The sequence below is a fragment of the Pyxicephalus adspersus genome, chromosome 7 (assembly GCF_032062135.1).
Source record: "Pyxicephalus adspersus chromosome 7, UCB_Pads_2.0, whole genome shotgun sequence".
NCBI classification, from domain to species: domain Eukaryota; kingdom Metazoa; phylum Chordata; class Amphibia; order Anura; family Pyxicephalidae; genus Pyxicephalus; species Pyxicephalus adspersus.
Window position 1 is genome coordinate 75,251,338 of NC_092864.1, and position 14,000 is coordinate 75,265,337.

Consider the following 14,000-nt stretch of genomic DNA (forward strand, 5'->3'; position numbering starts at 1 on the left):
CATACACCAAAGGTACATATTATTTATTTTAAGCTCAATATCCAAATGCATGTTATTGTCACAGTGTTTGGATACTTTAATCTAGACTTAAGACTCCTTCCAATGTCATACAAAGTACATATAAAAATTGAAAACAAGGTAAGAAGGGGACCTGTTACGGTCGCATGATTACCAACGCGTTACACCTGTTATAGGCTTTTTCAGGGGTATAAATTTGCAGAGGTTGTATGGTTTTCATAATGTACAAATACAAGATACAACATATAGCATATTGATTGTCAAAGATTATTGAATAATATAGTTTTGTTAGAGATCTAATTTGTAATAGAACATAATAATCCTTCTTTTATATGGATGTCTAGAACTTATTAATTCCACAGTTAGCTACGGTAAACCTTCAATTGAACAATCAACATCGCATTTTAAACGTTCATATCTGATGTTTAAAAAAACAACATAATAATGTAATTTTAATCAAATTAATAACAAGGGTCCCATGAGCTCTAAATAATCAATAAAGAGGTTGGCTCAACACAATCTTTATGAAACAAAGACAAGAACCAACACCAAAAACGAATTACCTTACTCAGTCAAACCTTCATTTAGGCCTGCGAGATTGGGGAGGTGCAGAAAGAGCAGCCCTCAGTCTCCTGGGATATGTGCTATATGTATACCAGGAGGCTGCAGGTTTCCCATTCAGTCCTTACTTCCATAGTGTTAAATAGGAAAGAGGGGGTCCTCCCTTTCAAATTAAAAAAAAAAAAAACATGTAAAAATAAACCTACCTGTCTGCCTGCAATTTTTTTAATGCACTCCAAAATTCCAGTAGAGAGATGTAAAGAACTCAATGATTATAACAAAAAGCGATTAACATTAGTTATTTCTTCCAAAGGGTGTGCTACCAATTACTTTAGGGGGGGGGGTGTCCAGGCTATTTTTTTTAATATTATTTTTATTAGTAAGGCAGAACAAAAGGTACAAAACATTAAAATTTTATATACATAAAAAACATTGTAAATATTACAATCCTGTACAGTATCTCAAATATACATCCAGAGAAAAGTATAAGTCATGAGACTAGATGCACTGAATTTTGCTTCCCATACCCTTTAATCCATACCCCTATTTTTTCATTTTTTTATTGCTTCAAACACTTAAAAACACATTTAACAGATAACCAATAAACAATAACCAGAAAACCAAAAGAAATCCGTAAACCTACCAGGTCCAAAGAAGGAGCACACCCCCATCTCCCACTTATTTATCATATTGCATGAGCTATAACATGCATCCAAAGAAAACTATGGAATGCAGAAGTAGATTATTCAATACTCGATTTAGTAATAGCACATTTACCTGACTGGTGCACCCAACGGCAGTTTATCATACCAGGTTGTGCGGTGAAATACTTCTATCATGTCATGCAGTTGACTGGGGGATAGAGTGAGCTGCAAATATGGCATCTAGGTGCCAAAGAACTTTTGCAGGTGAGTATCTAGGTGTTGAGTAGCTTTCATCTTGTCTATAACCATGAGGGCCTGAAGATAGTTTAGAAGCTGGATAGTGGTCGGGGATGAGGTTTCAACCAGTTTTTCAAGATACTTTTCTTAGCCCCTAGTAGGCAAGGATGTTCAAACTTAGATAAGCCCCCCAGAGTGGTCTGACGAGACACTTCATGGAAAAGTGCAAGATGTGACCTGTAACTTTGGTAAGAAACTGAAAAACTGAGTTCCAAAAAGTGCATATGTGTGGGCAGTCCCACAACATATGTTTCAAAGGAGCCAGGGGGTGAGCACATTTGGTGCATGCCACCAATCTATTTATGATGGGTGAAATTTGATTTTTCAATTAAAAACATAATATGCTCTATGTATTTTAATCTTGAACTGCATCTCACCCCACATTTCACTGACTATATTTTTCCTGACATATGACCAACTATTCCCCAATAGCTCCAAAGTATCAGAGTATGAGCTATTTAAATACGTAGCCCATCTATTCACAAATTATAAAAAAAGATTTTTCCATAAGCATGGGGTATATACTGTATGTGAAATAGAGTGCTTGGACGTGGGCATACCCAAAATCTGATTTACCAGTGGGGGTAACGGAAGGCTGGTCCCTATACCCTGCCCAACAAAAAAAGTGTACTTGACCTGCATATAATATAGAAAGTGGGGGGACGGAAGTGCATACTTAACACAGAAAATATCAAATGGTAATAGTTACTAATTCTCATCCATAAGGTGTTTCAACAATACAATGCCACATTTTTCCCAGAACTTTGTATATAGTTTGTATATGTTTGCTTTGTATATAGGTCCCTGAGGGAAACTGGCGTGGTGCATGGGGGGGGGCTCCTAGGTTGCATTGACACAGTTTCTTCGTTTCATGCCAGGTAAGCAAGGTGTCTCTTAACAACAAATTAGTGCATATTTCACATGGTATAGATATATACGGCATATTAAGAACACCTTTTAGAGACCAGGGTCCAGGCTATTTTTGGTGTTTTTTTCTATGTTTTTTTGTGTTCTTCCAGTGCCAACAAAACAATGAACAAAAAATACCAAAGCTTTTGTAATTGCAACAATTTTCTGGGAGAAGTGGTGCATTTTCTGACAAAAATGCAAGGGTTTTTTTGTCCATGACTGTAAGTCCAGCACATGCATGCAGAAGTTTATTCAGGGATACCTGGCACATCTTGGGGCCATATGCTGAGCTGTGCATACTCAACTCAATATTTTTTTTTAAAGATAAAAGGGAAGAGGCTTGTAAGTTGCTTTTTGCAAAAAGGACCCGCCTGTTCACAGATTTGCAAGCAATTTTAAAGCTTGACTTTAATTATCATGTACATCTTGATCGGACTACATTGTGCTTCATTTTCCTGAAGCTGCACTGTAAAAACATACATTTAAGCTTGGGTTTAATGGCAAAGTATTCCTTGCAAATTGTCTGCTAAACAAGTAAATCAGATGCCTAACTAAGAATAACAGAACTTTTTACATAAAAGATCAATTGCTAAGTTATCTTTTTTTTTTATGAAATCGCTTTGCAACAACCTGTAGCACTAAATCAAAATATTTTAACATTTATTCAGTATATCGAATGTTATCTTTATAATAGAGAATTTATAGAGAAAAATTATGAGACCAGCTGCACTAGATAATTCTCTTTTGAAGTCAGTGTTACTATGGTAAAATCTCAGAAAATGTAAAATCTCCAAAAAAAGTAACTGCTGGCTATGAGCAAAATCCATGCTAACTAGGCATGTGTTCTTGAAATGAAAGTTAGAAGAAGTTCAGATTATAAATGGTAGAATATGGTTTTGATGAAACTGCAAACTATATAATCAGTAGAATAAAATGATGAAACCTAATGCATTGAGTGTAGAAGGTGAAACAGTTCTGTTGAAAAAAGCTCCTCTAACAGCAATAGGTGGAAATACATTGATACAGAATCTTTTTATGTCAGAAACCACATAAATATAATAAGAAACATTAACCTTAACATTTCTCTTATATTCACCCCCTATCTAAGAGTTTATACCCCCATTATACAACAGTACCCTTACTCTCTGCAGGTTGCAGGTCCTCAAAGGCACCGCTCACTCCACAAGAGGACTGTGCCCCCTTTTAAATATTTGTTCCCAGCCTTAACTTTCCATACCGGCTCAAGACTGCCACATTAATCCCAGCTTGCAAGACAACATCATTCATGACATGGGCACAGGGTCTCAACAGTAAATATGAGATAGTGAGCCCCAATGGAGGTCTAACCCTTCCAAAAGGGAAATGAAAACCAGAAATTAAAGCCAGCAAGAGCAACTGGGGGACACTAGCAGACTGACCCAGGCCAGTAAGGGTGATAGTCCCAAATATACTGAAACTAGAGTGTCCTCCTAAGGTCTTTTAGTTTTTTCAACATATTCTCTTTGAAAAATAACATTCTCAGAGAATGGGCTTTATTATATTTAAATTCAAGTCCATATTGTTTGATGTTTAAATAAAAAAGTATTTGTCTTTTAACCTCCCTAGCGGTCTAATTCCCTCAGAATTTCCATGCAAAAAGTGGTACAATTTTTTGAATGGAAATTTATTTTTCATTGTAGGCTGTAATTCTTAGGCATAACTCACTGATATTTAATAAATTTTATAATGAACTTTAAATAACAAAACACAAAAATCTGTTACAAAAAAAAATATATTTAAACATGAATGTAACTGTATAGTAGCATATATAATAAATATATAATACAATTATATATATATATGTATATATATTTTATGAATGTTTCTTTGTATTGGAATCCAATACAAAATTATTTGAATTTCCTGCCGATCCTCCCGCCCACACCGACGCATGTACAGACGTCACCAGGAAATCCTGTAGATCTCGTCTCTGCACTTCGCGGCTGGAGATCGGAGGAGGAGGACATGTCCCCAGGACCTGCAGGGACCAGCAGGACGCCGGGGGACAGCGACAGAAAAAGGTAAGTGGATTTTTTTTTGTGAAAAGGGACCCCGAGTGTGACTCGGAAATATTGCTGTGGGGGTTAAGGACAGTAGTCAACAATAATGGTCTTTACATTGAAAAACCCTTGACTTGGTCAGTGGTCCTTTCTCCCAACTAGTGGGCCTGTTGCATCCTTGATAAACCTCTTGAGAAACTCAAGGTTTACCTTGGCAGTAAGACCTGGGGCTGATTCCCCTGGTGCTTTTTTTTCAAAGGTTCCTGAAGTGTTTCTCAAAGGAGCTGACTTTTTTTAATTTTCATCAAGCAGTGTGTTACTGCCACAAAGCTCATTGAGGTCCAGCAGTTGCTCATAATGTGGTGCATTATCCATCAGGTCATCATGGTTACCTAATACCATAGGCTTCACCAAGCACTATTGGAGTGGTCTTCCCACAAATGCAATATAATCTGGAACTCCTTTAGATGTAGGACCTGAGGTCATTACATTAAAAGGTCAGGGTTCAGATGTCTCATAGTTCATAGGTTACTGTTGGTCACTCAACACCTTTATTCGTTCAGTTCCTTATGGCAATTGGAGCGAAGGAATCCCCCAGAAAACTACATCACGGGATCACAGGATCCATTATCAACCATTGTGGCCAGAAGAGTTTAAAAGATTATCTTGGTTGCCTAAGAGTCTTCTACCACCTTTCCTTCCAGACAGAGAAGTTATGTTGCTCATGCTTGGCCTCCTTCTAGTAGATGGCCAACAGACCAGCAAACACTACTTTAGCACTACTCTCCAAGAAGACCTGAATACCTTGGCACCTACTGTATGTCATTCAGAACACATCTTTTTTCCCCTTGGGGGCCACAAACCAACAAGAAAGCCTCAGTACCACCTGGATTGTCAGAACCACAGGCATAGTTAATTAGCCAAACTGTTGGAAATCCTTTAGGGGTCACAGCTCAATCATAAAATGTCCTCTTCTTGTGCAGCGGCTGTTCTAGTGTCATTGGACACCTACTGTAAGAGGGAAACCTAGTCTACTGCTCACACATTATGGTATTACTGCATTGTACTGGCAGTCTTAACTGCTGTTAGTTTTTGTCAAAAATAGTCTGTCCACTAGTTTTCTTGTGAGCTTTAAGTAATTTTGAACTTTTCTGTCTTGGTGTGCTTGTTTATATTATATGCTGACATGGAGTGAAAAGGAAAATGTATTACTTACCATAATTTTCCTTTCCTGATAAGCTCCATGTCAGCAAATCTACCCGACCTTAGTGGGCTAGTTATTGAACGCTACGTGTATGGACCGCCTCAAAATAATCTAGTTGGATCCTGAGTGGGAGTGGAAAGGAATTAACCCATTATGTGCTGACGTGGGGTTTCTTTTTTTTTAACTTTGATTTAAGCAAAAACACCCTTCCTAAAAAAACTTTTTACTTGTGTTGCAACATGTCCTCCTGTCAACCCCAGCAATTATGGTCACAGTACTATGTTTACTGGCTTTGCAATTAACTTGAAATTATGGTAGAATGTGGAGAATTGTCTGTAGACAGTGTTTGCCTGCTCATCCCCTAATGGATAGCCTAATGTTACTTTGGTTTTTTAAAAACACACAAGGCTTTTTTTTTTTAAAGTGTTGCTTAAAAAATGTGAGTTTTAAAATACTGCTATTTGAAATGTTACTTACATGAATCTGAGTTCAGATTCCCGCCTCACTAAAACCTCTCGAAGCCGCTGGATTTTAGTCATTTCAAGTTCAATTTCCTCTGGTGTCATGGTCGTCTCAGCCATTGAAACAATGTCAAGTTGATCTAAAGATGCAAACAGAAACAAAGAATTTAACAAACTGGGTAACAACACAATGGAACAAGCCACAATTGAACAATTAGATGTCACACTGTTTTTTTTTTTTTTTTTTTTTTATTTTATAGAGTGATGTGTTTTGAATAGTGATACAAAGGGATGTTTGTACAAGGAAGTTAATATCTGTTCAGTGTTTAGTAAAAAAACTTTAATAAACCTTAAGTTTTAAAACTGAAATGTATATATTTAAATTGCCTCTAAATGTAACGAGCAACAAATTACTTATGCATGTTTTTTTTCTATATTTCACAGGACAAAGGGAGTCACAAATATATATACTTTGTCATTTATTTATGGGTTTTCTCTGGGTTCTGGTTTAGTCCCGCATTTTAGCATGCTTACAGTGTATTGACTGGTCATTGATATTGCTGCAATTTGTATATAATGGTGATGAACATTTTTATTGGCTGGTGTGGTCATCTAGGGGAGGAACAGCTCCTGACTCAGCTAATGTGAACACTCATATGGTAGTATCAGGATTGTTTCCATTCCCTGATGACCATTAGCCAATGAAAATGCTCACTGCATTTTAGGAATGTTTGAATAGGAACAGCAAACTAGAAGTATAAAACCCGATATGGTAGTTTTTCTCAGTGCATTTATTGCTTTTTCCAGATTACTTTTTTATGTAAATATTTCTATGCAACCTCTATTTTAGTTTTCTCTTAGATTGTAAATGTTTTATTTTTTAATGTTTTTATTAGAATCTTACAAATACATCTCATAGTTCACAGGTTGCTGCTGGTCACGTAATACCTTTATTCGCTCAATTCCCTATGGCAATTGCACAGAAATAATCCCCCAGAAAATTAGATCACTGGACGGGGACCTCTATCTTGTGCTCAATTTTGCTTATATCAGCCTAATTCAAACCAGTGTTAGGATCTCACTAGACTTTATGTTTTTGAATGCAGTTTTTTTGTGGCAACTATTGTGGCCAGAAGAATTGAACAGATTATCTTGGGTGCCTAAGGCTAGGTACACATACGCAATAATTATTGAAAACGAATGATCAACCATTATTCCTAATTATTTGAACGATTGTATTGTGCACAATTCTGTACATGCTGTAACGATACGATTGTTCAAAAATAATCCACCAATAATGTACACCCTAGATACGATCGTTCGAACAATTGTTCAAAAGATGCAGGAAGTGACACGTACAGGAGAAAGTGTATCACAGAACAATCTACGATCACCTAATGACTGTACACACACTAGATTAGATCTAGATCCGCCGGGATGGTCATTCGTTTTCAGCGAGATTCCACGTTCGTTGTGCACTTTTTTTGTTAACAATTATCGAACGATCTGTTGTGGATCGTTTCTTTCCAACGACAATTATTGCACATGTGTATGCAGCCTAAGAGTCTTCTACCACCTTTCTTTCAAACAGGGAAGTTATGTTGCTTATGCTTTGCCCCAGCCGGAAGGTTACACCAAGACCTCAGCCCGAGACCTCTTTTATGTAAATATTTTTATGCAACCTCTAATTTAGTTTTCTCTTAGATTGTAAATGTTTTATTTTTTAAAGTTTTTATTGCAATTTTACAAATACATAAAAACATATTTACAATATATACAAAATTAAAAAAAAAAATTTGGACTTTATGCCAAACTCAAAACTTATCATAAGCCATACGCCAAAAAAACACACCAAGCAATTAAAATATTTTTACATAAACAAACAAATGCTATTTAACATATACTAAGCAAAGCCAAAAAGCACAAACCTGTCACCATGTATTTACCCTTTTTCTACAATCAAAAACAATCTAACAAAATCTAAGGAGTGCATAAAGGACACACAGAAAAAGCAACTCACCCTGAAAAGGGAAGTACACGAAAGGGAAACCTGATGTTCCTCCATACCCGCATCCAGGCTCCTTTCGCCTTTCTCCCCTTTTCATGTCCCCAAATTTTTCCATCTCGTGCAGAATATCATTTACCACACCTCGACAGGAAGGATTTTTCTGCATATGCAAACCTGGTACTGTGCATTCCAAGTGTAATATTCGACCGCCGCACTAACTATAAAAAGTGTATCAAGATCCCTGGGAGTCTTGAGTGCTCTATATACCCACTCCACATATCTCATGCGACTTAGACTGGGAATGTCTAAAGGCTACCCCACTCCTTTGTAAATTTGTACATTGAAAGGGCATTGGTGCAGAAAGTGCTCAATGGTCTCTTCTGATTCTCTATATTCTGGTCTCAACCATGCACAGCACCTTCAGGGCTGGTGTTGAAAAATCCTCAAGTAAAGTTGTCTTGAAGTCTTTTGATTAAAACAGGAAATACCCACAGAAGTAAAAAGTTTGGTTAGTACCTTCATAGACCTTCAGCTTTAATAAATCTATATCTGGGTATTGGAAACTAATATTGGAAATGTGGTTTTGCTAATAAAAGGCTTCTATGGCCAGTTTACCCCTTTTGCATTTACTATTTTTATGTTTAATTTTTGCATGGCATATATACACTTTACTGTGCCCTACTCCGGAACCAAAACATCCACTTACTCATTACTTATGCTCCTGGCCATTACTGAACAACCTGAAAGGAAACATTTTAAATCTACCAGGAACGCCTCTTAAGGATTAAAGATATCTAAATAAACCTGGCCTATTGGTGTGGCCTGCACTGGTTATTCTGAAGCATGTTTCTATAAAACAGTACCTTGTTATGTTATTACATAAAAGTTCATTGATTTATACAGTACATCATATTGCTTTACAAAGTTTATAGTCATGTCACTAGCTGCCCATCAAAGGGCTCACAATCTAATGTCCCTACCATGGTCATATGTCATTTTGTTTTTTGGGGAAGCCAATTAAGCTAACTGCCTGTTTTTGGGATGTGAGAGGAAACCCATGCAGGTACATGGAGAACTGGCAAAACTCCAGGCAGATGTCCTGGATAAGATTCAAACCCAGAATCCAGAGCTGCAAAGGCCAGAGAACTAACCTCTGAGCCACCATGCTGCCTGGTTACTTTTCTAATAATGGTTGAAAATTTATATTTATTAGACTTAATCATCCAGTCATATTCATCTTTCAACAATACACAAACATTCCACATGAAAGACATTTTGAAGTATAATTGAAATACACAATTGTCCATTTCTTGGAGGATGAAAGGTATCTTGTTGAAAGATACAAGTATAGAAGTTGCTGTATTGCAGAGGTATGACTCACCCTCACAGTGCAGCAGCTAAGCGCTTGTGTATAGAACAAACATCCTTACAAAATCATTAGTTCTCATTTACAGAGGAGAGGAAAAGCATAAACCTTGCCTCTTGTTACTACTACCACTGAGAAATCCAGGCAGGACTGTAATGATAGTCAACTAAAGAAGGACTCTATAATATTGTTCTGAAGCAAGTTACTGAAATCACTAAATATAGTCAGTGATTTATTTCTGTTTAATCCTCTGAAACTCCTGTAGTTACTTAAAAAAACTGTGTGAATATACCTATACTAGAAACTACACGGTGTTTAATATTGGCACATCTAATGTAAGAGAACAGCGTAACTAATCTTTTTATTCCTGTCTGATATGCAAAGCGGACCGAAACTGAACATTTTTACTTTACATAAAAGGGTAGACAATCTTTATATAATTAAAATTGTATTTATTTCTTTTCAAGTGCAACACCCTTTTTATGATAAAAAGGGTGCAGCACTGCAGGCAATCAAGACTGAATGGGAGCGCAGAGCCTCCCAGGATACCTGCGTCACGCATCCCGGGAGGCTCCCACTGTTCCATCTTCACATGCCCAATCTCAGGCTTGCGCAGAAGGGGCATTTTTCCACTAAGGGGAAAGAGATGCAGATCTAACGCATACGCAGCAGGGTATGTCACCCTATCTCACAGCTGCGCAGTACAAGATCATGTGACATAGCAAGAAAAAGAAGACTGAAGATGGCAGTGCGAAGCACCGGGACAAATCAGAATTCTAGGATTACACCAGACTGGACTGAAGGTAAGTGTGATTTTTTTTTTTACTTTCGTTCCGCTTTAAGACGTTATTATTTACAACAGAGGCCCACAAAGAATGGCCTGCTCTTTGACAAAAACTAGCCTCTGTAACGACTAGACTTTGAAAGGTTTATCTGCAGAGTGGCAGAAGGTGCTAGGCACCAGAATGCAAACCCTTCTTTCAATGGCGTCTGAATAGACTTGGTCATCAAATCAGCATTAGGAGCAGACACAGGATAGGGAGCCTAAGAAGTTTCCCTAAATTCCATAGGTGGGGTTTCCTCCCATTAGGCTACTCTACTGCAGTGCTGCTCCAGTATGAGCGTCTGAATCCCAACTACGGCCTAACATGCAACTTGGTCAACAAGACCTAAAGGTCAGCTTTGTCTACATATTTAGCACTTGCAAGGAGGGTGTGTGTCCGGTGAGGAGTGTGTTAGTGTTAATGTGTAGAGCTGTGTTGTATAGCAGTCATCATCGTTGCTTTCTGCTGTCACTGGGTTTTTTTGTACTGCATTTCTTGCAAGATTACATGCCAAACATTGTGTAGCATAACTGCTGGTGTTCTGCACAAAAATAGGCCACAACTTGTGTGTGCATTTATTTGTAGTTTTACAGTGTATATATATTTGTAGTTTCACAGAGTGTTTTAGGAGGGTACGGTTATTTATTAATTGTGTAACTTATTGTCACAACCATGCATTGTATAAGAATTGAGGGAGTGGGATGCAAACCTACAAAGCTGTAAATTGAATGATTTGCATCTTTTCCATGTTGTCCTACAACCCACATAAAATAGCCCTTTCTTACTATACACATTTCCCCCTTTTTTAATTAGGGCAAAGTTCCTCATTTGGTGGTTTTCATGTGCCATGTTGATTAATTCAGCTGCTGCAGACTATGTTTTGCTTACTTGTACCTTGCTTGGATTGCTGAAAATATGACAAAAATATTTCATTTTGAAATATTTAAATAAAACACCATTAACCTCCTGGGCGGTTCATTTCTGTTTATTTATGTCTAAAAGCAGTATATTGTCTTTCACGAAAATTTTATTTGTACAGTATAATTTAATAGTATGAATATAATAAAGTTTGAAACACAAAATCATGTCAAAATAATAAATTAAATAAATATAAATTTATTAATAAATGTAATATTAAACTTTGACATGATTTTATGTTTAAGTTGTAAACTTTATTATACTCATACTAATATAATATACTGTAATATAAATTTTCATGAAAGACAATGTACTGCTTTTACACATTTAAATTCAGTATATTGCATTCAATACAGTTATTTTGTATTGAATGCAATACAAAATAATTTGAAATTCCGTCCGTGCCCCTATCGACGGCTGTATGCACCGACGTCACCGCAAACTCCTGGGGAATGTCAGCGCACTCGCCGGGGGACAGATAGAGGAAGAGGATGCGGGAGGAAACCAATGGGACCAGGCAAGTGTTCATTTTTTACTTTCTTAACTACCCCAAGTGTGGCTCGGGGTTATCGCTTTCAGCTTGTTTTTTTTTACCCCAAGTCACACTCTGATTTATCGCTGGGGAGGTTAATACCCATTGAACAAAATAATGTCTAACAGGATATCTATGCTTTCAAGTGTAAAACATATATATGTAAAAAGCATTATTTCTTACTTCATTACCTCTGGTTGGTAAGATTGGTTGCTAAATATGTGAATGTTAAACACCACTTCTTTTTGGAATGCTAGTTATTAATAAACTATAACATATGGTGAATTTCAGGTCGGTAATATCAAGTGCAAACATTCTTCCTGTAGATATGGCAGACATCAATATTTGTTTAAAAAGAACATAAAGGATAAAATTATCAACAAGTTTCAGAATTGTAAATGGCAATAAAAAGATCCCCATCTGATCAATGTAATTACTAAATTAAAATAATGTATAATCTATTCACATGATGACTGCAACTGTGAAACAATGTCTTCTGTTTTTGGTTAGCTTTTATATAGTCTACTGCAAGTTACATTGAGAGGAGATATGGGATGGGAATCTGCATGAACCTTCTCGACCCAGTCTTAGCTAGTGATATGCCCACATGCTGATATGCCCACATGCTAAATAAGTACTATCCTCAGCCAGTTTAACTCTTCTAAAGACACAGAAGAAAGATCCAACGTGATTTTATTTCCAAGAAGTGAAGTACATTAGATGTAAAACAGTCTTGTAAATATTTCCAGAGATGTAATACAGACACATGGAGTGTCTCACTTAGACTGTGCTAAATAGTCACAAACAGGGGTGGGGGGTAGGGGGGGTAAGCTAGGAACACACCAAATACAAATAGACAATGAAATCTAGGCTACTGTGGCAGCATATCCCTAATTTTATTGCACATGCCTTAATTTATATTTTTCTATACCATTTTATATACAGGTTGACATTCAAAAATTCAGGAACCTCTGGACCTGAGGAGTGCTGGATTTTCGAAAATGATGGATTGTATATATTTAACAGAAAATGGCTTTCTCTGCGATCGAAAACGCACAATGTTTACGCTTTGCACCACCTCTTTTCTTTGCTGGATCCACAGTGGGGCTATACAGCAGCAAATAAATGATAAAATGGAAAGGAATGAGCACGTGCTGTTAGCACGTGCAAGCAAGACCCAATAGCTGGTTCTGGAGTACAGCGTCATTAAAACATAAACAGCACTTCCAGAAAACAGTGGTGTGCCAACATGGTAAATTTGAAAATGCGATCCAGATCCATGCCGAAAATCTGAAGAAACCGAATTATCAATAACCGGATTTTTTAATGTCAACCTGTACAGGTTAAGCTGCTCAGCATAAGTAACAGGTGTAAAAATGATTATACAGAAAGAAGAAAAAAGCCGATAAATAGACGTGAAGACCACGGAAACTGCTATTGCTGAATTCTCTTTTAGTGAATGCTATGTCCAGGGTTCATCTTGACAGTCAAGTTTTGACAGTAATGCTTTCTGATTTGCTGATTCAGCACAATAATGACTAGAATAAGGATCTCTGGCACTTTTCTGACACTCATTCACAGAATATTTGCTCTGGGTTTGTGACATAAAAGTGCATAATGCACACACAGTCAAGCATCTAGATTTTTTTCTTGGTTGCTGCAACTGCATAAATATTTCAGTAGAGTTGGGCTTTCATTTCTTTGTCACTTAAAGTCTATTTAAAGCTACATTTCTATTTTAGACTACTCTGTTAGGAGGATGAAAACCCTATTGTGACAGAAAAAACATTATTTCCATACCTGGATATGAAAAAGTAATGGGTAATACAAATATGTTACAAAGATGTCTCAGAAAAACACAAACTAATGTTAATGCTTGTGATGGCTAATATGTAAATTTTCTTTTAGCCTAGAATTATACTGCTCTACATGGATTACAGAGAGGAAGGCCAACCTTTCTCCACTTTCCCCCAGCAGCTGGTTTTCTACTCTCACATTAGACCCACAATATAGGCTGGCCTTTATCGTCTTTGTGTACAACATAAGACCTTTGATCCTGCATTACATGCAATGATGTCAGTAAGAGGGCTTTGTGGGACTGGTTTCCTAGTGGGGATGAAGCCTGTGGAAGTGAGCAATAAACTGTCTATTCCATGGCATTTTGACTAAAGCATTGGCATCTAGCTATCTTCTGACAAAGGCCAAGGTCAGCAAATGGT

At 37.0% G+C, this 14,000-nt stretch overlaps 1 protein-coding gene across 1 annotated transcript in view; it reads right to left on the reverse strand.

The window, feature by feature from the left end:
* BMERB1 (bMERB domain containing 1) overlaps positions 1-14,000 on the reverse strand; it is a gene marked incomplete at its 3' end in the record, with an annotated part of 85,637 nt that overhangs the window by 30,612 nt on the left and 41,025 nt on the right. The window contains 1 exon segment of the mRNA XM_072416863.1: positions 6,150-6,273. Within this exon segment, the coding sequence (XP_072272964.1) occupies positions 6,150-6,273 (124 nt within the window).